The sequence below is a fragment of the Canis lupus genome, chromosome 20 (genome assembly GCF_011100685.1).
Source record: "Canis lupus familiaris isolate Mischka breed German Shepherd chromosome 20, alternate assembly UU_Cfam_GSD_1.0, whole genome shotgun sequence".
Taxonomy (NCBI): Eukaryota; Metazoa; Chordata; class Mammalia; order Carnivora; family Canidae; genus Canis; species Canis lupus.
In genome coordinates, this window is record NC_049241.1 from 32429617 (window position 1) to 32455900 (window position 26284).

At 41.5% G+C, this 26284-nt stretch overlaps 3 protein-coding genes across 25 annotated transcripts in view; 1 reads left to right on the top strand and 2 right to left on the bottom strand.

The window, feature by feature from the left end:
• KCTD6 (potassium channel tetramerization domain containing 6) overlaps positions 1-8253 on the bottom strand; it is a 41045-nt gene extending 32792 nt beyond the window's left edge. The window contains exon 1 of the mRNA XM_038566033.1: positions 8204-8253. The gene's annotated coding sequence lies outside the window, so the exon portion shown is untranslated. The remainder of the gene's footprint in view (positions 1-8203) is intronic.
• Positions 1-26284, bottom strand: part of PXK (PX domain containing serine/threonine kinase like) — a 111420-nt gene that overhangs the window by 15677 nt on the left and 69459 nt on the right. For 5 of the 23 annotated variants that reach the window (XM_038566013.1, XM_038566012.1, XM_038566009.1 and 2 more), the window contains 2 exons: positions 18233-18265; positions 15695-16985 (listed from right to left, as the gene is read on the bottom strand). The exons of 2 other annotated variants lie outside the window; for them this stretch is intronic. In XM_038566013.1, the coding sequence (XP_038421941.1) occupies positions 16768-16985; positions 18233-18265 (251 nt within the window). In that variant the 3' untranslated portion in view covers positions 15695-16767. Of the gene's footprint in view, positions 1-15694; positions 16986-18228; positions 18266-20856; positions 20895-23940; positions 24287-26284 lie in introns of those variants that run through there. 16 more of the 23 variants (XM_038566015.1, XM_038566014.1, XM_038566011.1 and 13 more) reach the window with 10 other exon arrangements.
• Positions 8659-14790, top strand: PDHB (pyruvate dehydrogenase E1 subunit beta). The gene is made up of 10 exons (XM_038566031.1): positions 8659-8763; positions 8847-8900; positions 10472-10579; positions 10671-10733; positions 10834-10869; positions 11271-11556; positions 11952-12062; positions 13065-13156; positions 13811-13952; positions 14245-14790. Exons 1-10 carry the CDS (start codon positions 8722-8724, stop codon positions 14388-14390), a joined length of 1080 nt encoding a protein of 359 aa, XP_038421959.1. The 5' UTR covers positions 8659-8721; the 3' UTR covers positions 14391-14790.

The window sequence follows — 26284 nt, forward strand, 5'->3', positions numbered from 1 at the left end:
ATGAGTGAAGTCATACATACTTCATGTTTGCTAGTATTTCTACTACTTTGTGAAGTATCTTTTCACACTCTTTGCCCATTTTCCACTGGGAATATACTGTTTTCTCCTTACTCTTTAGGAATTCTTTATGTATTAAATATTTATATAAATATATTCCCATATCTGTGACAAAAATTTTCCCAGTATATTATTTGGCTTGTAATTTTAGGAATTGTGTATGTTAATTAATAATCAATTAAGGAAATATATTCTCATTATAAAAAATATCATACTACATAAAAGGTATAAAAAGAAAAGTAAAACATTCCTTTTTTTTTTTTAAGATTTTATTTATTTATTAATGAGAGACACAGAGAGAGAGAGAGGCAGAGACACAGGCAGAGGGAGAAGCAGACTCCCTAAGGGGAGCCCAATGTTGGGACTTGATCCCAGGATCCCGGGATCATGATCTGATGCTCAACCACTGAGCCACCCCAGTGCCCCAGAGAAGTAAAACATTCCTTGACCTCTATTAGTCAAATCCCACCTCTCCACCATTTACCCTCTCTTCATAATTTCTTTTTTTTCCCAAGATTTTATTTATTTATTCATGAGAGACACACAGAGAGAGGCAGAGACATAGGGAGAGAGAGAAGCTGGCTCTATGCAGGGAGCCTGACGTGGGACTCAATCCAGGACTCCAGGATCACACCCTGGGCCGAAGGCAAGCACTCAACTGCTGAGCCACCCAGGCATCCCTCTTCACAGTTTCTTATGAATTATTTCAAAATATTTTTATGAGTATATATATTTATTCCTACATTTTATTTACATAAATGGGATTCCATTTTTTAGTTCATATCTCACCTTGCTTAGAGATTGTTTCCAATAAGTACATATGGTACATATGTATAGATCTGTACATGTAGACCCTCCTCATTCTCACATTTTTATTCTTTTAACAGAAGAATGATATTCCTTGGAGGAGATGTAACATGCTTCATTAAACCAGTTCCCAACTGATGGATATGTGAATGCTTCTAGCTTTTCACTACTTCTACTTTCAAAAAATTTATCAAATATTCATTTGTATATTATATATATACACACATACATATATATATACTGTGTATACACAAACACACACACACACACACACACATATATATATTTAAAGATTTTATTTATTTATTTATTTATGAGAGACACAGAGAGAGAGTTAGAGACATAGGCAGCCCAATGCAGGACCTGATCCTACAACCCTGGGATCATGACCTGAGCTAAAGGCAGATGCTCAACCACTGAGCCACCCAGGTGCCCCTGTGTATTATATTTTGGTACAGGGTTTCTCACTTTTTGTAACCTGTGAAGAAAGATAAGATTGTTTTCATAAAAATGTATTAGTAAGATACCATAGAAACTGGAGGCATTGTTGTTGATAAAATAATAATAATCACTAGTATGCCAACTATCCCTGGAAACAAAGCATGTCTTTTCTTCTTCTTCCTGAATGTAACAGAAGGAAAGTTTCATTCACTGAGACCTTACACATGAAGTTTGAATTCTGTTGTGATCACTTTCTTAGAAGAGGTTGATAGACACTAAGCATATGGAAAGGTGCTCAACATTGTTGGTAACCAAGGAAATAAAAATTAAAACCACATGAGATATAAACATACACCAAACAGGATAGCACAATCTTAAAAACTGATATCATCAAATGTTGGCAAAGATTTGGAGCAATTGAAACTTGCTCATCTTGGTGAAACAAATATAAAATGGTAACACCACTTTGGAGAATTGTTTGGTATTTCCTGTAAAGTTAAACATATACCTGCTCTACCTATGACCCAGAATTTCACTCCAGGAGAAACAGAAACACAGGCCACATAATGACTTTTATATGTACATTCACAGCAGCTTTACCCATAATGTCCTCAAACAAGAAGCAGCCCAGGTGTCCATCAACAAAATGGGTAAAAAAACAACAAAAAGGAGTGAACTGGGTCATGATTCTAAAATTTATATAGTAAAGTAATAGAACTAGAAAACCAAAATGATTTTGAAAAAGCATAATGTTATAGGAATCCCACTACCCTATTTTAAGAATTATAATATACTTACAGTTATCAAGACAGTATGGTATTGGAGGAAGAAGGACAGAGATAGATCAATGGAACAGGATAGACTCCAGAAATAACACCCACACGAGTTTGCCTAAATGATCTTTGACAAACATGCAAAAATAATTCAATGGAGAAAGTAGTCTCAACAAATGGTATTGGGGTAATTGGACATACTTAAGGAAAAAAAAAACAAAATCTCAATCTAAACCTAAATCTTAGACAAAAATTAACCAAAATAGATCACAGATCTAAATGGAAAACATAAAACCATAACACTTTTATAAAAAAGAAGAAAATCTTTGTATGCTGGTGTTGGGTACAAATTTATCAGATATAATACCAAAAAGCATAATCCATAAAAGAAAAAAGTTGAAAAATTGGACTTCATCAAAATTAAAAACTTTTGCTCTGTGAAGTATCTTACAGGATGAAAAAATGTCTCATAAACTGAAGAACATATTTGGATATCACATATCTGACAAAAGACTTGGATATAGAATCCATAAACAGGGATGCCTGGGTGGCTCATTGGTTGAGCATCTGCCTCCTGCTCAGGGCATGATCCTGGGGTCCTGGGATTGAATTCCACTTTGGGCTCCCTGCAGGGAGCCCACTTCTCCCTCAACCTATGTCTCTGCCTCTTTCTCTGTGTCTCTCATGAATAAATAAATAAAATCTTTAAAAAAAAGCTCTCTTTCTCCCTCTCTCTCTCTCTCTCTCACACACACACACACACATACACACACCTATTAGAATAAACAAATTCAGCAAATTTGCATGATATGAAATCACTCAAAAGTCATTTGTATGTCTATACACCAACAATGGACAATCTGAGAAGGAGATTGAGAAAGCCATTCCACTTATAATACTATTAAAAAGAATAGAATAATTAGGAATTAACTTAACCAAGGAGGCTAAAGACCTAAACACTGAAAACTACAAGGCATTGCTAAAGGAAATTAAAGAAGATACAAGTAAATGAAAGACATCCTCTGTTTATAGACTAGACGGCTGAATATTGCTAATGTCAATACCACCTGAAGCAATCTACAGATCCAATGCAGTCCCTATCAAAATCCCAATGACAGCGTTTGCAGAAATAGTAAAACCTATCCTAAAATTCACATGGAAACTCAAGGAACCACAAGGGGCCAAAATAATCTTGAAAAAGAATTAAAAAGCTGGAGGACTCAGCTTCTGATTTCAAAACTTATTACCACACTATACTAATCAAAACAGTGTGGTACTGGGGTGCTTGGGTAGCTCAGTCAGTTAGGTGTCTGACTTTTAGTTTTGGGTGGAGTCATGATCTCAGGGTCCTGGGATCAAGCCTTGCATCAGGCTGCCTGCTCAGCAGAAAGTCTGGCTGTCTCTCTCCCTCTGCTCCTCCCCTGCCCTCTCTCTTTCTCTCTCAAATAAATAATAAATAAATAAAGTCTTAAGATAGGGGATCCCTGGGTGGCGCAGCGGTTTGGCGCCTGCCTTTGGCCCAGGGCGCGATCCTGGAGACCCAGGATCGAATCCCACATCAGGCTCCCGGTGCATGGAGCCTGCTTCTCCCTCTGCCTGTGTCTCTGCCTCTCTCTCTCTCTCTCTGTGACTATCATAAATAAATAAAAAAAATTAAAAAAAAAAAAGATAAAACAGTGTGGTACTGGCATAAAAAGAGACATAGAGACTAAGAAACAGACTAGAAAACTCAAAAATAATCTCTCCCATATATGGGTCAGATGATTTTCAACAAAGGTGCCATGACAGTCAACAAGGAAAGGACAATGTTTTCAATAAATGGTATTTGAAGAACTGGATAACCACATGCAAAAGAATGAAATTGGACCCCTACTTTACACCATCTATAAAAATTAACTCAAAATGGATCAAAGACCTAAACATAAGAGTTACTAATATTAAACTCTTAGAAGAAAATATAGGAGAAATGCTTCATGATATTGAATTTAGCAATGATTTTTTTTTTTTTTTAATTTATGATAGTCACACAGAGAGAAAGAGAGGCAGAGACACAGGCAGAGGAGAAGCAGGCTCCATGCACCGGGAGCCCGACATGGGATTCGATCCCGGGTCTCCAGGATCGCGCCCTGAGCCAAAGGCAGGTGCCAAACCGCTGCGCCACCCAGGGATCCCTGATTTTTTTTAAAAGATTTATTTATTTATTTATTCATGAGAGACAGAGAGAGAGGCAGAGACACAGGCAGAGGGAAAAGCAGGCTCCATGAAGGGAGCCTGAAGGAAAACTCCATCCCAGGTCTCCAGGATCACGCCCTGGGCTGAAGGCAGGCGCCAAACTGCTGAGCCACCCAGGCATCCCTAGCAATGATTTCTTAATTATGTTAAATCAGAAACAAACGGAGACCAACCTTGAAAATTCCATGAACCGACAAAATCAGTTTAAGCATACAAACACAGCTTAATTTAGCTTAAGCAAATTAGCTTGCAAGGCTAACTTGATCTGGGTAATTTCTTACTTGTACCCCTATAAATGATAAGCAAAACTTGAAGTGTTTCCCAAGGTTAATATGAAGTAATCACTGAAAATGTGATATCATAACCAATCACCATGAAGAATAAACTCACTGCTTTCTCACTATATAAACTGCTCTATTAGCAATATACTCCTGAACCTCACTTCATACTTTGGTTTGAATGTTCCTAGCCTACAAACTGTCTTTTTGGTCTGTGCACAATAAGTTTTTACTAATTACTACCTCAGTGATTCATTGGTTTTACTTGGGCTATTTTGAATCTTTGACAGATATACCAAAAGCATAAGCAATAAGAGAAAAAATTAAAATAAATAAAAATAAAAATAAATTAAAAAAGAGAAAAAATAAACTGGATGTTATCAAAATTATAAACTTTTGTGTAACAAAGAACACTATTATTAGAGTGAAAAGGAAACCCAAGGAATGGGAGAAAATATTTGCATAACATATATATTTGATAAGGGATTAATATTCAGGATATACATAGAACTCCTGTTAATTCAACAACAAAACAAGAACTCAGTTGAGAAATAGGCAAGACTTGAACAGTCATTTCTCCAAACATACAGATGGCCAAAAAGCACATGAAAAGATGATCAATATCACTAATCATTAGGGAAATGCAAATAAAAACAAAGATGAGATACCACTTTACACATATTAGGATGGCTATTAGCAATTAAGCAGAAAATAGTAAATGTTGGTGAGAATGTGGAGAAAGTGGAAACCTTGTGCATTACTGGCGGGAATATAAACTGGTATATCTGCAATGGAAAAGAGAATGGTTATTCCTCAAAAAAATTAATCCAGAATTAACATGATCCAGCAATGCCACTTCTAGGTTATACCCCAAAGAATTAAAAGTAGGGGCTCAAATAGGTATTTGTGAACTAATGTTCATAGCAGCATTATTCACAAATCTAAACATTGAAAACAACCAAGAGGTCCATCAACAGAAAAATGGATAAACAAAATGGGATATATGCATACAATGGACTATTACTTAACCTTAGAAAGGAATGAAATTCTTTTTTTTTTTTTAAGATTGTATTTATTTATTCATGAGAGACACAGAGAGAGAGAGAGAGAGAGAGAGAGAGAGAGAGGCAGAGACACAGGCAGAGGGAGAAGCAGGCTCCACGCAGGGAGCCTGATATGGGACTCAATACCCGGGTCTCCAGGATCACACCCTGGGCTGAAGGTAGCATTAAACCGCTGAGCCACCGGGGCTGCCCAGGAATGAAATTCTGATACATGCTACAATATGGATGATCCTCCAAGACATTACAATAACTGAAACAAGCTAGTCACACTCACTCACACACACAAATACTGTATGATTTCACTTACATGAGGTAGAGCAGTCCAATTTATACAGATGGAATGGTCATTGCCAGGGCTTAGCGGAAGGCGGAAATGGAGAGTTACTGTTTAATGAATAGTTTCCTTTTGGGAAAATGAAAAGGTTCAGGAGGGGTACCTAGCTGTAGAGCCACCTGTAGAGCGTGCAACTTACGATCTCAGGATCATGCCTGATCCTTATCCTAAATTCATGCCCCACACTGGGTGTAGAGATTATTTAAAAGTAAAAAGAAAAGAGAGAAAGTTCTGGAAATGGATAGTGGTGGTGATTGAACAACAATATGCACATATTAAATGCCAATGAACTATATGCTTAAAGTGGTAAATTTTATGTGATATATATTTTACCACAATAAAAACCAATCTAATTAGAATACGAACAAAAGAACAGACACTTCATCAAGGATGGATGGCAGAAAAGCATATGAAAAGATGTTTAATAATTAACCATTAGAGAAATGTAAATTAAAGTCATGAGGGACACTGCTACACATGTATTACAATGGCTAAAATAGAAAATATTGATAATATCACACACTGGCAAGCATTTAGTGCAACTGGATGTCTCATACTTTGCTGGAGGTCATGTAAAATGGTATAGCCACTCTGGGGCAGCCTGGGTGGCTCAGTGGTTTAGCGCCGCCTTCGGCCCAGGGTGTGATCCTGGAGACCCGGGATCAGTCCCATGTCGGGCTCCCTGCGTGGAGCCTGCTTCTCCCTCTGCCTGTGTCTCTGCCTCTCTGTGTCTCTCATGAACAAATAAAATCTTAAAAAAAAAAAATAGTATAGCCACCGTGGAAAAACACTCCAATATAATCATACTGCTCGGTATTTACCTGAAGAAATGAAAACTAATGTTTAAAAAGCCAGTGTTCATTGCAGGTTTATTGGTAATAGCTAAAACTGGATACAAACCAAATGTCCTTCAAGGAGTGAATGGATAAACATGCAACCACTTAGAGATATAAAGAAACGTTGATACACGCAACAACTGGAATGGATTTCAAGAGCATTAGGCTGAGTGGAAATAGCTAATCTCCAAGAGTTACATATTGTACGATTCTGTGTTGAAATATTCTTGAAATAACAAATTATAGTGATTGAGAACAGATTAGTGGTTGCCAGGAGTTAGGGGTGGAGGAGGTAACAATGAGGTAACAGGAGGGAGGTGCTTTGTGGGGATGGAACAATTCTGTATTCTGGCTGTGGTAGTAGTTATGTGAATCTGTACGTCTAATACAATTCTATAATACTACACTCCTCCTACCCCTGCCAGAATGCATATAAAAACTGATGAATGGGGGATCCCTGGGTGGCGCAGCGGTTTGGCGCCTGCCTTTGGCCCAGGGCGTGATCCTGGAGACCCGGGATCGAGTCCCACGTCGGGCTCCCTGCATGGAGCCTGCTTCTCCCTCTGCCTGTGTCTCTGCCCCTCTCTCTCTCTCTCTCTGTGACTATCATAAATAAATTTAAAAAAAAAAACTGATGAATGCTGTATAAAGTCTCTACCCGAGTTAAGAGCATTGCACCGTTATCAATTTGGGGGATTTGACAATGTACTATGGTCATCCAAGATATTGGGCAAAGATAGTTGAAGGTCACATGGATGCTCTTTGCACCAGTTTCACAATTTCTTGTGACACTTAAACTCTTTCAAAAGAAAAGAAAAGAAAAGAAAACTTAAAGAAAGAAAGGAGGGGTGCCTGGCTGGCTCAGAAGAGCATGGGACTCTTGATCCCAGGGTCATGAGTTTAAGCCCCAGGTTGGGCATAAAGAATATAAAAGAAAAAAAAAAAAAAAAGAAAAGGAATAAAGTATTGATACACTTAACGACATGGATGAATCACAAAAACATGTTGCTGAGCGAGACGCAAGAATGATAGAATTCCCTTTACGTCAAGTTCTAAAACAGGCAAATTAAGTTACGGTGATGGCGATCAGATCTGTGGTTGCCTGTGGGGTGATGTGTGGGGAACGATCGGGAGGAAACGTTGAGGGAACTTTCTGAGGTGGTGGGGGAATGTGCATTTTACTGTGGTCGAGGAAGCGAAAAGCTCTCTTTAACACATTTCGCTTGAAATGACCAACCAAAAAACAAAAAAAAAGATTGAAAATTCTGGATGAAGGACTTTCTGACGACTGACAACCCGAAGTGACTTGAGGAAAAGTGGAGGTAACAGTCATCACGCGGGAGGGTTCCTGTGAGAATTACAGGAGCTGGACAGCACTTACTACGATGCCCGGCACACAGTAGGCGCTTCATGCCTCGATGAACACTCCGGTTCGCATTCCAGGGAGCAACAGACGGACAGCACGGTCCGGCCCGGGGACCACCGGGCTCGTTCAGAGCGTGCGCAGGCGACACTTGGCGCCCTACGGGTTTCAGTGCCCGCAAAAGGCTGACCCAACTCTGAAGGTCCCCGCAGCCTCAACCTAACGTTCCTCAGAACCTGCCTTCCGGGCACCGCGCCTCAGGCAGCACCGCTTACAGACGCGTCCCGCCGCGCAGCGCGCACCGCAGCAGCCGCCCGCTCCCGGGAAGTTGATTGGCCCCGGCCCCAGAAACAGCGGTAGTACCGCCCCACGCGCCACCTAGGCCCCGCCCCTCGGCCCCTCACCCGGCAGCGGATGGGCGGGGCACGCAGGCGCCGCGCGCTGCCATTGGCCTGAGCTGGCGCGGGAGGCGGAGCCTGAGGCGACTGCGGTCCTGCGGTGTTGTCATTCGGCGGCGGCTGGAGGACACGGTCAAGATGGCGGCGGTGTCTGGCCTGATGCGGAGACCCCTGGAACAGGTAGGCAGCGGCATGCGTGCCTCCGCGTGGTCTCTGCCCGCCTTGCGCCCCCTCTCAGCGTCCTCTCTCTCTCTTTTCGCCAGGTGTCGGGGTTGCTGAGGAGGCGCTTCCACCGGACGGCGCCGGCGGCGCTGCAGGTAGGTGGCCTGGGCGCTAGCCCGAATCCCGGGAGGGACGCGCCTGCGCCGTGGGGACAGGGACGGCACGGGCCCTGAGGTCCACGGGTTCCCACATCCTGCGTGGGACTCCGAGTGCCTCTGTTGCGACCCAGCGCCGGACACACCAGCAAGTCGCCCCGGCCAGGCTCACTGGAATCTGTGGGCGATCTGAGGAAACTAGACCTCGCGCTTCCTCCCTCAACCGCCCCATTTACATTTTTCAAGTAGAATATACATAACCAGATTTACCATTTTAAAGTGTATATTCAGCGGCAGTACTTCCGTTTACTATGTTGTGAGACCATGACCACCATCGGTCTTCAGAACTTTATCACCATCACACACAGAAACTCTCCACCCCTTAAACACGAACGTCCCATTTCCCTCTTGCTCCCGGTAACCTCTTTGGCACTTTCTGTGCCTTTGAATTTATCTATTCTAGGTGTGTCCTGGAAATGGAATCCTGCAGTGTTTGTCCTTTTATATCCGGTTTATTTCACTTAACATATGTTTTCAAGGTTCATTCATGTTGTAGCATGTGTCAGAATTTCATTTCTTTGTTTAAGGTTGAATAATATTCCATCTTATGCATATATCACATCTTGTTCCTCCATTCTGTCTGTTGATGGACATGTGGGTGTTTTCACCTTTGGGATTTGTGAATAATGCTGCTAAGAACACTGGTGTGCAAGTATCTGAGTCCCTGCTTTTATTTCTTTTGATCATCTCTAGAAGTGGAATTGTTGGATCATATAGTAGTTCTGTGTTCAACTTGAGGAATTTCCTACCCCGTACCCCCTCCTTTTTTTCTTTTTTCTTTTTTTTAACTAGAGGACTCTCAATCTGTCTAGTAAAATAACTTGTAGATTCTGAAGGTAGTGTTTGGAAGTTCCCAGTACCTAGTGAGTGCTCAAAACATAGTTTTATTTAGGCTTTCTTAACAGTTTTCTGTCCCATACTACACTGACTGTGGAAATAAAACAACTGAATAGAATTTTTACTCAGGAAACTTGAGCTGGTCTGGCCAGCAAACAGCTTTTGTTAAGTTTAGGTGCACATTAAGAAAAGCATTCAGTATTTTCATTAACAAATTCAGCCAAAGACTGTGTATGAAAATGTTACTTTTAGAATTCTTTGAACTTTTTTTTTTTTTTTTAGAGATTTATTTGAGAGAGAGAGAGAAGGGGCACAAGCAGGGGGCAGAGATAGAGGGAAAGGGAGAAGCCGATTCCCTGCTGACCCTGCTGAGCAGAGAGCCCACTGCAGGGCTCAATCCCAGGATCCCGGGATCATGTCCTGAGCTGAATGCAGATGCTTAACCAACTGAGCCACCCAGGTGCCCTCCCCTCACCTTTTATTTTCATTTTTTTAAAGATTTTATTTATTTATTTGAGGGGGGGATTCTTTGAACTTTTAAAGAGAAGCCTGTCCTAGCGATAGTTTTCATACCGTATGCTGTAGGCAGCCTAGTAATTATAAAAGGAGAGAATCTCAGTAGTATCTGAAATAATCCTGTAGCTTATTGGCTGTTTTCCCCATACCTGTGACAGGTGACAGTTCGTGAGGCTATAAACCAAGGTATGGATGAAGAGCTGGAAAGAGATGAGAAGGTATTTCTCCTTGGGGAAGAAGTTGCCCAGTATGATGGTGCATATAAGGTAACCCAAGATATGTGAAAGCGATATAAATTGAGGTGGCTGTTTGCCCCCATATACACTTAAAAGTAATGAGATCATTGTGTAATTTTAGGTTAGTCGAGGCCTGTGGAAGAAATATGGCGATAAGAGAATCATAGATACTCCCATATCTGAGGTGAGCCTTCCATCAGGACGCAGACTTTTCAGGGGCATGTTAAAGTGTACACTGTTCTGATTTTTATGGATTTTCACTTGTGTTTGTGTTTTACTTCTAGATGGGCTTTGCTGGAATTGCTGTGGGTGCAGCTATGGTGTGTAATCCTCTTTATGAATCTCATCTAAAGAGATTTTTTTTTAATAATTAAAAAAATTTTTTTTGTATTTTTTATTGGAGTTTGATTTGCCAACATATAGTATAACACCCAGTGCTCATCCCGTCAAGTGCCCCCCTCAGTGCCCATCACCCAGTCACCCCATCCCCCCACCCACCTGCCCACCTCCCCTTCCACCACCCCTTGCTGGTTTCCCAGAGTTAGGAGTCTCTCATGTTCTGTCACCCTCTCTGATACTTCCCACTCATTTTCTCTCCTTTCCCCTTTAATCCTAAAGAGATTTCTTTTAACATGACCTTTTAAAAACATTGAAGTTTGGAGTGGTTGCCACTTTTTATTGCTTTTTAGTTTTTCTAAGATCTCTGTTTTTTATTTGACAGGCTGGGTTGAGGCCCATCTGTGAATTTATGACCTTCAATTTCTCTATGCAAGCCATTGACCAAGTTATAAATTCAGCTGCCAAGACCTACTACATGTCGGGGGGCCTTCAGCCTGTGCCTATAGTCTTCAGGGGGCCCAATGGTGCCTCAGCAGGTGTGGCTGCCCAACACTCACAGTGCTTTGCTGCCTGGTATGGGCACTGCCCAGGCTTAAAGGTGGTCAGCCCCTGGAATTCAGAGGATGCAAAAGGACTTATTAAATCAGCCATTCGGGATAATAATCCAGGTCAGTAGAGTGAGCCTTGGGTCTCTTTTGAACATTGAGGAACTAAGTTGAAATCTTTGCCTGGAAGGAAGCCGTTTAAGGGTTCTAGTTAGGCTTAGACATATAAAATGTTATGATTTACAGATACAGCAAAGACCATTAAAAAGGTGTTGTTTTTGCTTTTCTGACTATATGGGGCCTATTAGGTACCTACAACACCATTTTAACTACAATAGATAAAATTAGGACTGACCAGACTATAGATGCCAGTACCTAAACCATCCTCTCAGGGCTACTGGACACAATAGATAGGAGGCTTCCTAATCTGCACAGTGAAACTTTGCACAAAATGAATGATAGTTATGTATATACATTTGGTCATGTAGTTAGTTCTGTTAAACATTTGTATTTTGTAGTGGTGGTGCTAGAGAACGAACTGATGTATGGAGTTCCTTTTGAATTTCCCTCCGAAGCTCAGTCAAAAGATTTTCTGATTCCCATTGGAAAAGCCAAAATAGAAAGGCAAGGTAAGAGCACTTAGTACATGCTAAAGTATTTGTAATCTAGCTCCTGTATTTATGTTTGTCAAATTCTTTTTTTTTTTTTTTTTCCAAGAAGTGTGGGAGGGCCAGAGGGAGAGAGAATCTTAAGCAACCTCCATGCCCAGCAGGGAGCCCAACCCAGGCTCAGTCTTTTTTTTTTTTTTTTCCAGGCTCAGTCTTAACAATCTTCATGACCCGAGCTGAAATCAAAAGTCAGACACTTAAGTGAGCCACCCAGGCACCCTGGTCGAACGATTCATTCTTGAAGTTCCTGCCCTTTACTTTGGTTAGGAAATTATCAAGTTAAGAAATCCATCATGTTGGGGATCCCTGGGTGGCTCAGTGGTTTAGCGCCTGCCTTTGGCCCAGGGCGCGGTCCTGGAGTCCCGGGATCCAGTCCCGTGTTGGGCTCCCGGTAGGGAGCCTGCTTCTCCCTCCTCCTGTGTCTCTGCCTCTCTCTCTCTCTCTCTCTATGCCTATCATAAATAAATAAATAAATCTTTAAAAAAAAAGAAAAGAAAAGAAAAGAAATCCATCATGTTGAGGCACCTGGGTGGCTCAGTTAGTTAAGTGTCCAGCTGTTGGTTTGGCTCAGGTCATGATCTCAGGGTCCTGGGATCAAGCCCCATGTCAGGCTCTGCACTCAGCATGGAGGGTGCTGAAAATGATCTCCCTCTCTCTCTTTCTCTCTCTCCCTGTGCTCCTCACATGCTCCTGCTCTCGCACACATGTGCTCTCTCCTCCTCTCAAATAAAATCTTGAGAAAAAAGAAATGAAGAAATGTGTTACACTTTCCTCATAAACTTTTGTGCTTTCCTGATTCTCAGTCCAGTAGATTTGTATTTCATTTTTAGGAAGGCTATCACATTCCTCACCTCACTGGAACAGAGTTGAATTTTATAAATGAACAAGAGCCACAATGGCTGTGGAGCAGTACAACAGCTTTAGTTTCAACCTGGTCTCTGACCTGTGACCACTCTGTTTCAGGTACACACATAACTGTAGTTGCTCATTCAAGACCTGTGGGCCACTGCTTAGAAGCTGCAACAGTGTTATCCAAAGAGGGTATTGAATGTGAGGTATGTAGACATTCACTTCTTAAAGAATCAGAAAGTTTCCTTTTAAATTTAAGACCCAGAAATAGGAGTTTGAATTCTGTAACAGGTTAATAACTAAGTGTAAAATCTTGCTTTGTCACTCACTTTTGCTTAAAGCTGGGAACCTTCTTGCTTTTCAAATACCTATTTTTAGAATAGTACTTACTTTCTCAAGCTGGGATCCAGCCTTGGAGCTAGAGGTTGGGACACAGGGAATCTTAGAAATCAGTGTCTAACCTTTTCATGTCCAGGACCTACCACTTGCTAGTTAAACTTGGGCAAGATCTGTCCTCTGAATCTCAGCTGCATCAGCTGGAAACTGAGAATACCTTTACTGTCCCATTAGGGTGGTTGTTACACTCAGTGTAGCACCTGGCACACAGTGACCAGTCAGTTGTTAGTTGTTTTGATGAGAAGGAAGTTAAAGCCCAGGAGGTTAAGTGAATTCTTAACCACTTGTGAAAGATTTTTGTTTTAATTACCATTTCCCATTTTACATTTTGTTCTTGAATAGGCAGATTTGATTTTCCTAGACTCTGAGATTAACAGGAAACAAAACAGGGCGTGGTATTATGGGGATGAGACTATACTTGTGGTGCAGTGGCTCTATAAAGCATATCTGTATTATCTGTTTAGGTGATAAATATGCGAACCATCAGACCAATGGACATTGAAACAATAGAAGCCAGTGTCATGAAGACCAATCATCTCATAACTGTGGAAGGAGGCTGGCCACAGTTTGGAGTAGGAGCTGAAATTTGTGCCAGGATTATGGAAGGTATTTCAGAGAACCTGGTTCTAGAATACTCAAGCTGTAATAAACAGTGTATACCGGGACACTGTATAGAGAGCAAAAGCTAGGGGTGGCCAAAAGTCTTAACTTTTCAATTTCACCTTGGCATTTTTTCCTTTGGGTAAAATTTTTTTTAAAAAAGCCAGATACAATCCCCATAATTAGTATATTCCTTCAGGTTTTCTCTCCTTGGAGAGCCATACCTCCTGTGGGAAGGTGCTGGTGTTCAGTGACTTTTTTTTTTTGCTTCTCTCAGTTGAGCCTCCTTCTCTCCTAGGCCCTGCATTCAATTTCCTGGATGCTCCTGCAGTTCGTGTCACTGGTGCTGATGTCCCTATGCCTTATGCAAAGATTCTAGAAGACAACTCTGTACCTCAAGTTAAAGACATCATATTTGCAATAAAGAAAACATTAAATATCTAGTTTGGACTTGAATTTCAAGTCATTGGGATTTACTTAAAATACTTTCTGACAGTTCACCTGAATTGTACTGTAAGACCTTATGATTCATAAAGCTATCTCTAAAGCAACATCACAGATGTTTTTGTACTTGGAAGAAGTTTAAATGTGCTTGTATGTGGAAAAACTCTCCTCTCCTGCCCTAGACTCCATGGGGGGGGGGGGGGGGTTGGTCTGTTACAGTTATGTTCTTTGAATAAGGCTAACTTAAAATTTTACCCTTTCACAAGGACAAGGTCTGAACATGGCAGAGTTCTGCAGAAAGACATATCCAAAAAGATAACTTGTATGTAAAGATAAAAGCTATTATCTACATTTGCTGTTTGATTGTTTTGATAAGGAATAAAAGAATTCCTAAGTATGACTAATTGTATTTTTATATTCTTGAGGTAATAAATCTGGGGTGGGTGGAGGTCTTAAAATTCTGCTAAGAATTTCTATTAAGAAATGAGCGATGCTGGGCAGCCCCGGTGGCATAGCCGTTTAGCGCCACCTGCAGCCCGGGGCGTGATCCTGGAGACACGGGATTGAGTCCCACATCGGGCTTCCTGCATGGAGCCCGCTTCTCCCTCTGCCTGTGTCTCTGCCTGTGTGTCTCTCTCTCTCTCTCTCTAAATGAATAAATAAATAAATCTGAAAGAAAGAAAGAAAGAAAGAAAGAAAGAAAGAAAGAAAGAAAGAAAGAAAGAAAGAAAGAAAGAAAGAAAGAAAGAAAGAAAGAAAGAAAGAAAGAAAGAAAGAAAGAAAGAAAGAAAGAAAGAAGAGAAAGAAGAAAGAAAAGAAAGAGAAAGAAGAAAGAAAGAAAGAAAAGAAAGAAGGAAAGAAAGAAAGAAGAAAGAAAAAAGAAAGAAAGAAAGAAAAAGAAAAAGAGATTAATGATGCTAAATCACCTGAACTGCCATCACATTTATAACTAACTTGTCCACAGACTCTTCAAATGCCCAATTGTAATAGGGTTCCCTCAAAATTAAATGAAAATTTGTATCAGGTATTTTTCCCACTGCTGAAAAAGAGATATGCTGCCATATGCTGCCCTCTTTAGAAGTTGAGACAGAAAAGATAGATTTAAATTAGTTACAGAAGCATATGAGGGGATGTCTAATTTAAATGGCAAGACAGGATTGTTAGCTTTTAGTTAATTAAGAGGGAAAATATGACACAAAAGAGACATAGGATAGGTGGGAAGGAAACCAGAAATATTGTGTGGATCTATTCTTTGTTTATAAGAATTCCCACTTAAAATGCCTAGCACCAAGCTACAGACAACATACTTTCTTGACATGGTTTATTTTAATAAAAAATACAGCTGAACATTTATCACAGATTAAATGAAACTATACACAATGACATTCTCTCTGCATAGTAACCAACACTGATGTGTGTACTTGAATTTTTAAATGGATTATTTATAATCCTTTAAAGTGCAATTTATTTAAGGGTTTAAGCAAATCATAGGATAAAGGATCTAATAAATGAGTAACATTAAAAAGATGATATATTTGGATAAACCTTTCAAAAAATCAGAATTGATTTTTATGAACGCCAAATTTACTTGTGTGGTAATAATAACCCCCCATAAACCACAAACTTGACTTTATTGCTGAGGATGAAGATCCTTTAATCAGCAAGAGCTTTTTCTGATATTAACATTTCCTGTCCAATACACTCTAACTAAAAGGAACTATGAGTCTAGAGTGGTTGCCTTCGCAGCCCTGAGTTCTATAACCACAATGGTATTCTTGTTAGAACCTAGAGAGGTTCCAGGCTTGACTTGCCCCTGACTATCTGAATGGAAAAGGAAGAACTCAGTTGCTTCTCTCACTCCTCGACATAACTATGCTTTGGACTACAGTGTTAATAATGTCGAAGACAAAATAAGGTAGCAAAAATGGGAGTTACCTAAGAAATAACCAGAAAATGCTTTATAGAGAAATGAGAGGAACATTTCTGGGAGCTGTCTGACATAAAAGGAGGGATTGCAACACAAAGGTCATTCACTGTTCTGAATATTGTCATTGGTTTTTTTGTCCGTTTCCTTCAATTGGTGAAAAGGTTGACTCAGATATGCTGCTGCCCCCAAAAGATGCCCATTAGAAGATGAATAAGACTCCTTTAAAATGGTAATAAAGGAGCAAAATAAGGATTTCTTAAGGCAGAAATGCCAGCCTGACTTCATTCTACTTGAATATTTCCCTCTTGAGAAGCCTCTTATATGAGCATCTGAAAACAGTATGTGACTGTACTGGCTCAGCAATTATTCATCCGAAAAAAGAGTACGTTAGGGGTTGGAGGTGGGAGGAAAAAACAACGAACTTTTCCCTCCAAGTGTAAACACGAAGCTTTAGCCGATCTTAGGAGCACTATGATCACAGGTTTCGGCTTTCCTCAAAGTTCCCTTTTGGAAATTCTGGATGGAGCTGAGTAAGGCCCCTCGACTCACACCATTCACAGCCTGGGGCGGGAGCTGTGTAGGCGCCTCTGTGCTCGCAGGAAGCAAGGGAGCTGCTGGTGGTGGAGGCGGAGGCGGAGGTGGAGGAGGTGGAGGTAATGCGGACATCCCTAGGTTTGGGAGAAAGGGGACAGTCAGATTCATCTCTCCAAACACCCTGCACACATGTTACTGCCCAGGCCTGGATGGAACACGCTTTGATGAGACTGCAAATATTTTCCCACAGAGGGACCAAGAAAACCTGGTCCTGTATGTTTTTTTAAAATGCTGAACAAGAAAACTAGAAGCATCAAAGAGGAATTAATTTCCCCAGATAACAGTCAACTAAGACTGAATATCAAAGATTACATGAAACTATACATAGTGACATTCTCTCCGTTCTCCGTGTAAATGAGGCTCTAACTCCATTTCCAAATTTTAGCGATGATCCCAAAGTTCCATCAGCTGTTTTAGGCAGGTCCAGGGCACCTACTGAGCTAGCAAGTAAAAATAGACATTTGTATGCAGAGTTGGGCTACCTGAATATCAATTACTGATAAAGGATGAACATTTCTTTAGCTGCTCCAACACACACAACATTTGAAGGACGTGATTTAATAGAAAATGACAAACCACTCAGAATTCTCGGCAAGGAACCAGTGCCTGCTGGGTTAAGGGTTCCCCAAGGGCCTGTGTCTCCAATCATCATTTTCTATTAGGCTGCATTAGAAATATAATAGGCTAATAACTGTTAACAGTGCAAAGCAAGGGGCAGAAGGCTCTTTTCCCTGGCAATGGTATTCTCAGGGATGAGTCTTCATCAGCACCTTCTTTCCACTGCGGCCTAAACCAGGAACAGAATGGAACGGTAATAACCCTACGTCTTTGCTGAAGCCATCAGGAGAGACTCTACCCTGGTGGGTGAGGAGAAGGAATCTGGACACGTATCTAAAACTTAGCTTCCAGGCACATGAACACTTGGCAGTTGACATTTATAGTTCTGAATAGATGAATGAATTATTCTCCTAGGACAAGATAAAAACTGAGTACAGCAAAAGACCTGCTTTAAAGAACTTGCTTGTGCCACAGAGTTAGCTGCCCCATTTCCTGTGAACCTTGCAGCACTTGGTGACTCCCCTGTTTCTAGCCTTGCCCTTGGTCCATCCCAGGGCTACCCTAGCGAGACACTCTGTTAGGTGTTCTTCCCCTCCAACCTGCTACTGAGCTGTGATGGTAACAAGTAAGCATACCATTACCACTTGAGTTTATATGGACGAGTGGTTCAGGATCACCAATAAAATACTTCGCTAAGAGATCCTTTTTACCAAGTGTGCCACATAATGGTTCAAAGTCTTGTATTTCATAGAAAACCACTTACCTTCGTTACATCTTTTACTAAAACCGAAGGCAGCTGAAATTAAAGAATCACACAGATACACACATTCATGCTCTGCAATCTTAGAATTCTCAAAAATGAAAATATAATATGAATAAACGTTAAATACAAACAAATGAACAAAATGTAATTCTCACTGGTTCTATACAGTAACAACAAATGAATGATGTTCTGTTATGTTCTCTGCCAGGATGTCTCCTGGAAAAATGTTCCCAGCTTCATGTTACAAGGTTACGAAGATAAAAAAGACTTTAAACCCATAATAACTGCTGAGGTGAGAAGAGCAGGGAGGATAAGTGTGCTAGAAGCATTCCTCTGAGGGAGTTTTTGGAAAGTGGCCAGTGAAATCCCAGTGGGGGTGGGGGTGTGTCTCTGAAGGCTCTTGGGACCTAGCAGTAGCACCAAGAGTGCCCCCGAGGAGCCAGCAGGCTCCGATACCCCACCACCCAACAGCCAACAAAGGACAGTAGAATCTGCACTTGACACACAGGGCCCACTGTGTTCCAGAATGGGCTCCAGAATTTCTGCCTGTCAGCTTTGTGCTTTGACCGTGGAGAAGAGTCACTGCAGGTAACAAGAAAGAAGACAAGCTCTGGGCTACGACAGCACTTGCACCCTGCTAAAGGCAGAGAGTGACCTGTCCAGAGACCTGTCACCCTTCCAGTCCAGGATTCTGGAAGGCTAGGGGTGGGTCTCAGCAGCTGGACCTGGATTTCGGCTGCCTCTTGGCACAGAACAAATCTGCTTGGACTTCGCAAGGAGCCAACCCTCGACTTTGGCTTCATTATCAGCCACTCAAAATTAAAAGTGCAAATTGACTCTCTCAGAGCTTGGAGTTGGGGGTGGTGTTCAGTACATGGATCTTGAGTTTCCAAGTAAAGGATGAGATTGTTAGGACTTTAAATGAATCTCTTTGAATATGTAGGTAGTGTAAATAAACACACGGTCCCAAGCATCACAGAGTAACTTGTGCTTATAAAGCAAATGAGATGTCGAGGTTGTACAAAAGGAGAGGCTGCTCATTCAGGGATAAGGAGCAAGGTCACCCTGACATCTGCTCAGAGGGCCAGACCAGACCCAGAGGGCCTAACTGTCCCACAAGGCCCACTCTTCCTCACTGGGCCTGCGGACAACTAGGGCAGATCTTGATGTATAATCAGGGCAAGGCCAAATCTCATCTTGCCAGCTCAGAACACTCTAGAAGAGGGAAGGAGGTCCCCGAGTTAGAAGGTCAGTAATGGAGGAAGTAAGAACACAGACCCAAGGATTCAGCCTCTGATGACAGGCCCCACCAGGGTTTTTTTGGCATTTTCTTTTTACTTCCTCTATAGTCCACAAGATTCCTTTAAAGGTTCGTTGGGGCTTAAGCTACAACACATTCTACCAGTTGCAATATTGATATGGGTCAAATTCAGAGCTGGCTATTTGGTCTGAGGTGGACCTGGGAAAAGCTGCCTAATGCCTGAGTGCCACTGACTCATCCCCCACCAAGTACCCAATAGTCCTTATCCGCAGGCCACAGACAAGATCAGGCAGATTCCATGTAACATCAGTTGCTAACTAACTAGAATTTAAGTAAAAATTTGAAGGGGAAAAAAAAAGCTTGGTTGTCAACTGAATTCACCCATCTTTGAAAAATATTGGCCTGCTCCCAAATAGTTCTCTTCCATCATAACTACTCTTATAGACAAAAATCCCAAAAGCCAACTACTTTTATCCTCCCCAGAATCCCATCCACCAAACTAGTGAGAACCTGGCAATACAGTAGAGGCCCTGGAACAGACCACAGACTGTTCCAGAAGAACATAGGTTAGATCTAGGGTGGAATACTTGGCCAGAAACATCTTCACCAGCCTCGGGGAAAGGATGTCTGGGGGGAGGTCCCCTCTGGGGCCAGTTTTAGCAGTGGGCAATCTATAGGTCTCTGTAGATCACGAGTTCCTTTGTGGTCCACGAATAGAAGTAGGGAGACCACGTGGCCATGAGACCAAGACCAGAGCTGCTAGCCACCCTCAGAGGGAACAGAGTACAGTGACCCCTGGAAGCAGACAGCCCTCCCAGCTCTTGGCAACTGCCTTGGTATTTTGCCTCAGATAGATGAGGAGGCTGCCCTCATGTCTGAACTCAAGAGTTATTAGGGATGCTTAAAAGAGAGCTGTTTTTCCCTGCTGTCAGTTATAAAATGTCAGTGAGTTGTCTTCCTGTAACTAAGAACTGAGTTGTCAATCGGCTAACACTCTTTCCCTTCATCAGAGTAATAGCAAACCAATATTTTTGCTCCATCAAGACTCTGAGATCCTACCTTCCCAAATTAAAACATAACAAAATACCATGCAGTTGATTTGCAGGTTTTAGAGTTGTATTTTAAAACTATAATCAGAGTGGAAATGAGGATTTTGAAGGTCACGGTGAAAATGAAATGAATGTAAATGAAGTCACTTGAGTGTTTTTAAAGATGCTGTATTTCATTTAAATGTTCAAATAAGGAAATCCTCCCAAATCTGCTTTCCCATTTGTTCATCACTTCAGTGATCTAGATGCACTGGGTCCCATTTCACAGCCAGAAACAGAGCATCTTTAAAGTTAGAGAAATCAGTATAGCTTACTTTACCGAAAATTCACGTTCAAAATGGTGCATGCTCTACTGAAAACAGCAAAGAGAGAAAGAGAGAGAGAGGGGACACAAGTCATTATTCAGATTTTAGTGTCATTTAATCAAATAGTAAGAGACAGCAAAATATTAGTCTGAATCACATGCTGATTATTCTCACTAACAAACTAGGATACACTTCACTGCAAAATGCACTGCTATGTCAGCACATCTGTGACCCTTTTAGAATTCGGCAAATGTGCTAACACAGGAACCAAAGAGTCAATATGCTGATAGAGTTGCCAGGGAGTCACTTTCCTCTTCATACTTTTCTGTTTTGTTTTGTTTCAGAGCCATTTAGGTGCTATTTTTTTATCTGTTTATAAGCACAACACTCACTTCAAAAGACCTGGGAAAGTTTTTAAAGCCCCCCTGAGAAGTGGAATACTAGAAGCATAATTAGTTCTATAGCTTAATAAAAACAGTCAAGAAGGGAGAAAAATTAGAACTCACCACTTTTTCCCAATTGAGTCTTCTATAGTCTAAAATGGAGATCTGTCTTTTTAAAGTTGGGAAAAGCAAGAGCACAGGGTAGGTCTAAGGGGTAGCTCCTGGGCAGGGGCAAGCAGCCCCTCTTTGACGGCCACTGGGATCTACAGGCTGAGTTGGGGAGTGAGTGACATTGCTTATTTATGGCTATAAAACCATTAAAAAGAAAATAAGCAGGGCAAACACTTCTTGTCTTCCCTTTAACTGACTGGATTCTAAGTTAAATGTGAAGGATAACGCTTCTCCGGACAATGTATCCCAGAGTTCCTGATGAACCAACGTGCCCTACTGCCCAGAGGAAAACCGTTTCATCTGGGGAGGGGCCAAGAAATGAGGCTCAGGAGGGGCCAGGCAGGCTGACCACTCACTTGGGACAGATCTAGGAGGATATATTGTGGACATTGCGCTGTACCACCTCCACCCACAGGAGCCCAAGGCTCAAGGAAGGAGCTTACAGCCCTGGGCTTGGAAATGGGGAAGGAAGGCTATAAGAAGGCAGCAGAGCACAGCCAACACACTCTTCAGAGAAGCAGAGCAGGAAGACTTGTTCATCCCAAAGATGGCAATCACTTTGTGTATGTGTAGGTTTTAAGAAAAAGAAGCAATTCTTATGGCCAGAGACAAAGATTTTGAGCCTAGAATGGGTTTCAGACATTTGACCTGGCTAGACAAATTCTAAACATTCTGAACAAATCACTCTCTTTTTCATGCTGTATTTATTCTTAACCATCCTTCCTATTATTCAAGTTTTCAGTTACTCTGTGCCCACAAGGCTGTTTTCCCTCCTCCAGCTCTCTAGACATGGAACTTCCCTCTCTCTCCACTCATTCTTACACATTGAGTTTTCTATCAGTTGCTAGTTCTCTCTCCAAAATTACTGCTTTAAATTATAAGCTGTAAGCAAAAGGGCTAGAATTCTCTTGCAGGGCATTCATAGCTTATACGTGATAGCACTTTACTGCTTATAAAGCTTTGTTGTGCACATTACCTAATAAAGACCAGGAATTCTTCAAAGAATGGAAATTACTTGTCCAAGGTCACAGGTACAAAGTGGTAGAGCTGGGACCCATGCCCAGGGTTTTCCAATTCTACTTTCAGAGTTCTTTTCACACCACTGAGCAATATTTAACAGCCTACACTCTGCAGTGCACCCCGAAAGAACAGGCACTCAATCAAAATTGGTGGGGTAAATGAGCAAAGACAGAACCAAGTTCTGAGTCCTGGCTCTAGCATCCTTTAACCTCACTAGAGCCTCCATTTCTTTGTCTTTAAAATAGAGCTATAGTAGAAACTACTTTCATTGGATGGGAAAGTATTTATGACAATTAAATAAAATGACTTTAAATCACATAGAACAGTGCCAGGCATAAGTACCCAAAATATGTTAGATATGATTACTAAAAACAACAATAATTCAGGGTCTCCTCTTACTTAGCTTTCCCCAAATACCCTTTTGCAAACCTGTTTTAAAAAGAACCCCCCCCCACACACACACACAGAAAATAGCAAGGCAACAGGATTGTCCGCTCTCTCAAAACGGAGTGCAAGAGCATATTTGTGTTTGTGTAAATTGGGACCTTCTAAACCGCTCAGTTCTAGGAATACAGATTATAAACATGAGTTGGTGATATTTACCATGAAATAAGTCAGGATAAAGAATTTTAAAGCTCTTGAAAGAGTGACTTTCCAGAGGTAGGAAGCATAACCTTTAGCAGAAAAGAAAGGAGTGTTCTCACTGAAAATATAAGGATTGCAGCAATGGGGTTTTAGAGAATTCTACTTCTCCCAGTGGAATCACCAGCAGACTTAGGGAAATGATATTTCTCCCGTCAATCTGGTAAGGATTTCAAGAAGAGGCTCCACGGCAGGGAGGTGCAATAAGAAATGGGAGAGGCCCCAGCCCTTACACAATTGCTGAAAAGAGCTTATGAGGGTGAGACCCCTTCGCTTAGAAACATCTGTCACTTCTGCCCCATACTAGAAGTAACGGAGCCTAAGACCACCACCGTCCGCTATCACGAATGTGCTTAAAGCAGACACTTTCGAGAAGGCAGACAATGCAGCCAAACTAAACTTGCCTAAATTGATCTGTTGCTGAGCAAACAGGGTTCCCAGTGGATTTACAGTATGCTTGATTAGAAGGGACTGTGAGATGGTCTCTCTCCCTTTAATCCAGATCTTTTTGCCTTCTACAACAGAGGGAGTAACCAACACCCAGACAGGCAGAGTGACTTATCCACGGTCTCCCTATAAGGAACAGGGTACCGAGGGCTTACTGTATGCCAGGTGCTGTTCTAACCCCATATATATGGAATGCGCTGGATCCTCATAATACCTCCCCTAGGCGGGCACTATTATTATCCTCACTGACAAATGGGAACCTAAGTGACATGGGGGCCAACAATCTTTTTTTTTTTTTTTTAAAGCAAGAAAGCCCTTTTTTTTTTTTTTCTTAAAGATTTTATTTATTCATGATAGTCACACACAGAGAGAGGCAGAGACACAGGGAGAGGGAGAAGCAGGCTCCATGCAGGGAGCCCCACGTGGGATTCGATCCTGGGTCTCCAGGATCGTGCCCTGGGCCAAAGGCAGGCGCTAAACCACTGCGCCACCCAGGGATCCCCAGGGGCCAACAATCTTGTCCAGGGTCCCAGAACTAGCAAGCGTTCATCCTCAAATTTAGGTTCCCCAGCCCAAGGTATAGTTCCCAAGGGCTCCCAGACTGAGTTATGTTTGAGATGCTACCTTGAGCAGGAATTCTTTTTTCAATACTAGTCCTTGAAAGTGAAGATTTTTCTTTCCTTCTTGAGAAAACTGCATTTCATCATAAAGCTAGAAGACACTTATTCTTGGTTCCCAGATAAGCATGCCTTTTTTTTTTAAATGATAAACTTGGTCTAGAAATAAAGACAAATTGGAATAGATGTGATTCTAGCAACAAGATGGGGAGTGTGCAGAGAGGCAGTGAGAAAAATGAGCCCAGGGAGAAGCCTGTCCTCCTGTCCTAGAAGGAGAGGCCAGTCTAACCAGAGGCTGACCACCAGAAGATGACACCCTGAGGCTAGGAATCTGCTCTCACCCAGGAGAGGTCTTGAAGGCAGAGCAAGCCCAAGCAATCTAGCAACAAGGATTTACCAAGCAACAACCAGTAGCATGAAGCTGCTCCTTATTCATGGCTCCCTCATGCCTTGCACGAACAGAAACTGATGGACCAGTTTTTCAGGTAAAGATTCTCTATTGGAGGTAGGGAAATGCTAGGAGAGAAGATATTACCCCAAGGAAAGTATTTGCTTTACTATGTCTATCACTATGGAGCTCTTGAGAGGCACTGGAAATGACTCTACATGAGCTAGGGCCCTGCCTGTCTATTCCTCCCTATAACCCAGGACCACCTACAGTGCCCAGCACATTGCAGGCTCTCACTAAACTCATCTTAAGTAACTGAATGAATAAATTTACTGTTTAGGGCCTGAAATGCTGGGTTGACTGGCAAAGGCTAGTTGTCATTTTTAAGAGATGCATTACAGTTAAGTGCCCAGCAGAGGTCAGAGTACAGTCTGGGCTGAGATACTAATTTCATCAAGAAATTGTTTGGAGGAGATAAGGGAAAGGAGCCAATATTTGCTGGGAACCTACCACCTCTACCAGGCTTTGTGCTTGGGGCCTCACATGTTTTCCCTCTCAATCCTTACAATTCCCTTTCAGAATAGGTACCATCAAATTCACAGTAATGCTCCCTGCTGCTCCACTCACCTCAACATTTTTGCAACATTGATCTAATTACAAAAGATTCCCTTTTCTCTTCTCTCATTCTAAAAACTTCATCTCACACAAACTTGCTACAGTATGAGATAGCTCCCATTCAAACACAAGTAAATCAGAGGATTCATGAACAAATCCAAATAGATTGAGAATTGCCCAAGGCATTTAAAAATGAGAACTGGCAGTTAACTTCCCAGGACCACATCCAATGCACACGTAGGTGCTCCATATGACTAAAAAGATACCCTGTATATTAAAGAAGGGTTTATGGATTCTCACTAATTTGTTCTCTCAATTTCCTTCAAACAAAGTGGTGTGAAATTAATATCCTTTCTTCCAGAAAATGGCTGAACATGATCATCTGGGCAGTGGAACTCCAGAAATTTCTGACCAACCTATACAAGTCACCTCTACATAAGACAGAGACGATTTTCTTTTTTAAGACAGAGAGGATTATATTCTCTCTTGAACAATATTTGGGGGCTTTCTTGTAAAATCTGCTGACAAAGTCAGCCAGAGAAAAGAATATCATTCCCATGAGCCGGTACTTTGCTCCTCAAAATGGGTCCTGGCCCAGAACACTCGGTAGTAACCATTCTCAGTCAGCAAGAGGAGACAGCACCAGCCAGAAGTAAGCTGTCCAAACTATTCCTTTTGTACTTTGTCATTTTCTTAGCAAGGTCAGTTAGAAGACATGAGAGCAGATGGGTAATGTCTTGATAGCTCCTGGGTATTGCCTTAAGCCTTGATGAATATGGAATTGTCAACTCATAAATCAACCTCAGGCAATGACCCTCCCTTCAGACAGCTGCAGCAACTCTTCCAAGCACAGTTGACAAGCTCTGAAAGGCAGAACCAGCTCTTTTGACGTCCAGAACATCTGGTTTCTTTAAGAAGTGAAAAGAAATACTGGTCTCCCCATGTGTTTTTATGAGGCTTGCAAAATGGTCAGAAAAGAGATACTAGTTCAAAAAGGAAAGAGGGAAAGAGCATTATGAGACTATCCCAAAGAATTAGAGATTATTTTTATAAACATTCCCTAGGATAAATTCTTTCTACATTTTTTTCAAACAGAATTCATAGTAATCTGATTTAACTCATAAAGACAAAACCAAGGCAAGCCACAGAAAAAT

Excerpts from the sequence above, each read along its gene's own strand:
- PDHB (XM_038566031.1), top strand. The coding sequence starts at position 8,722 with ATGGCGGCGGTGTCTGGCCTGATGCGGAGACCCCTGGAACAG. Across the intron at positions 10,734-10,833 it reads TAGATACTCCCATATCTGAG|ATGGGCTTTGCTGGAATTGC; the intron begins GTGAGCCTTCCA and ends TTTTACTTCTAG. Across the intron at positions 11,557-11,951 it reads CATTCGGGATAATAATCCAG|TGGTGGTGCTAGAGAACGAA; the intron begins GTCAGTAGAGTG and ends TGTATTTTGTAG.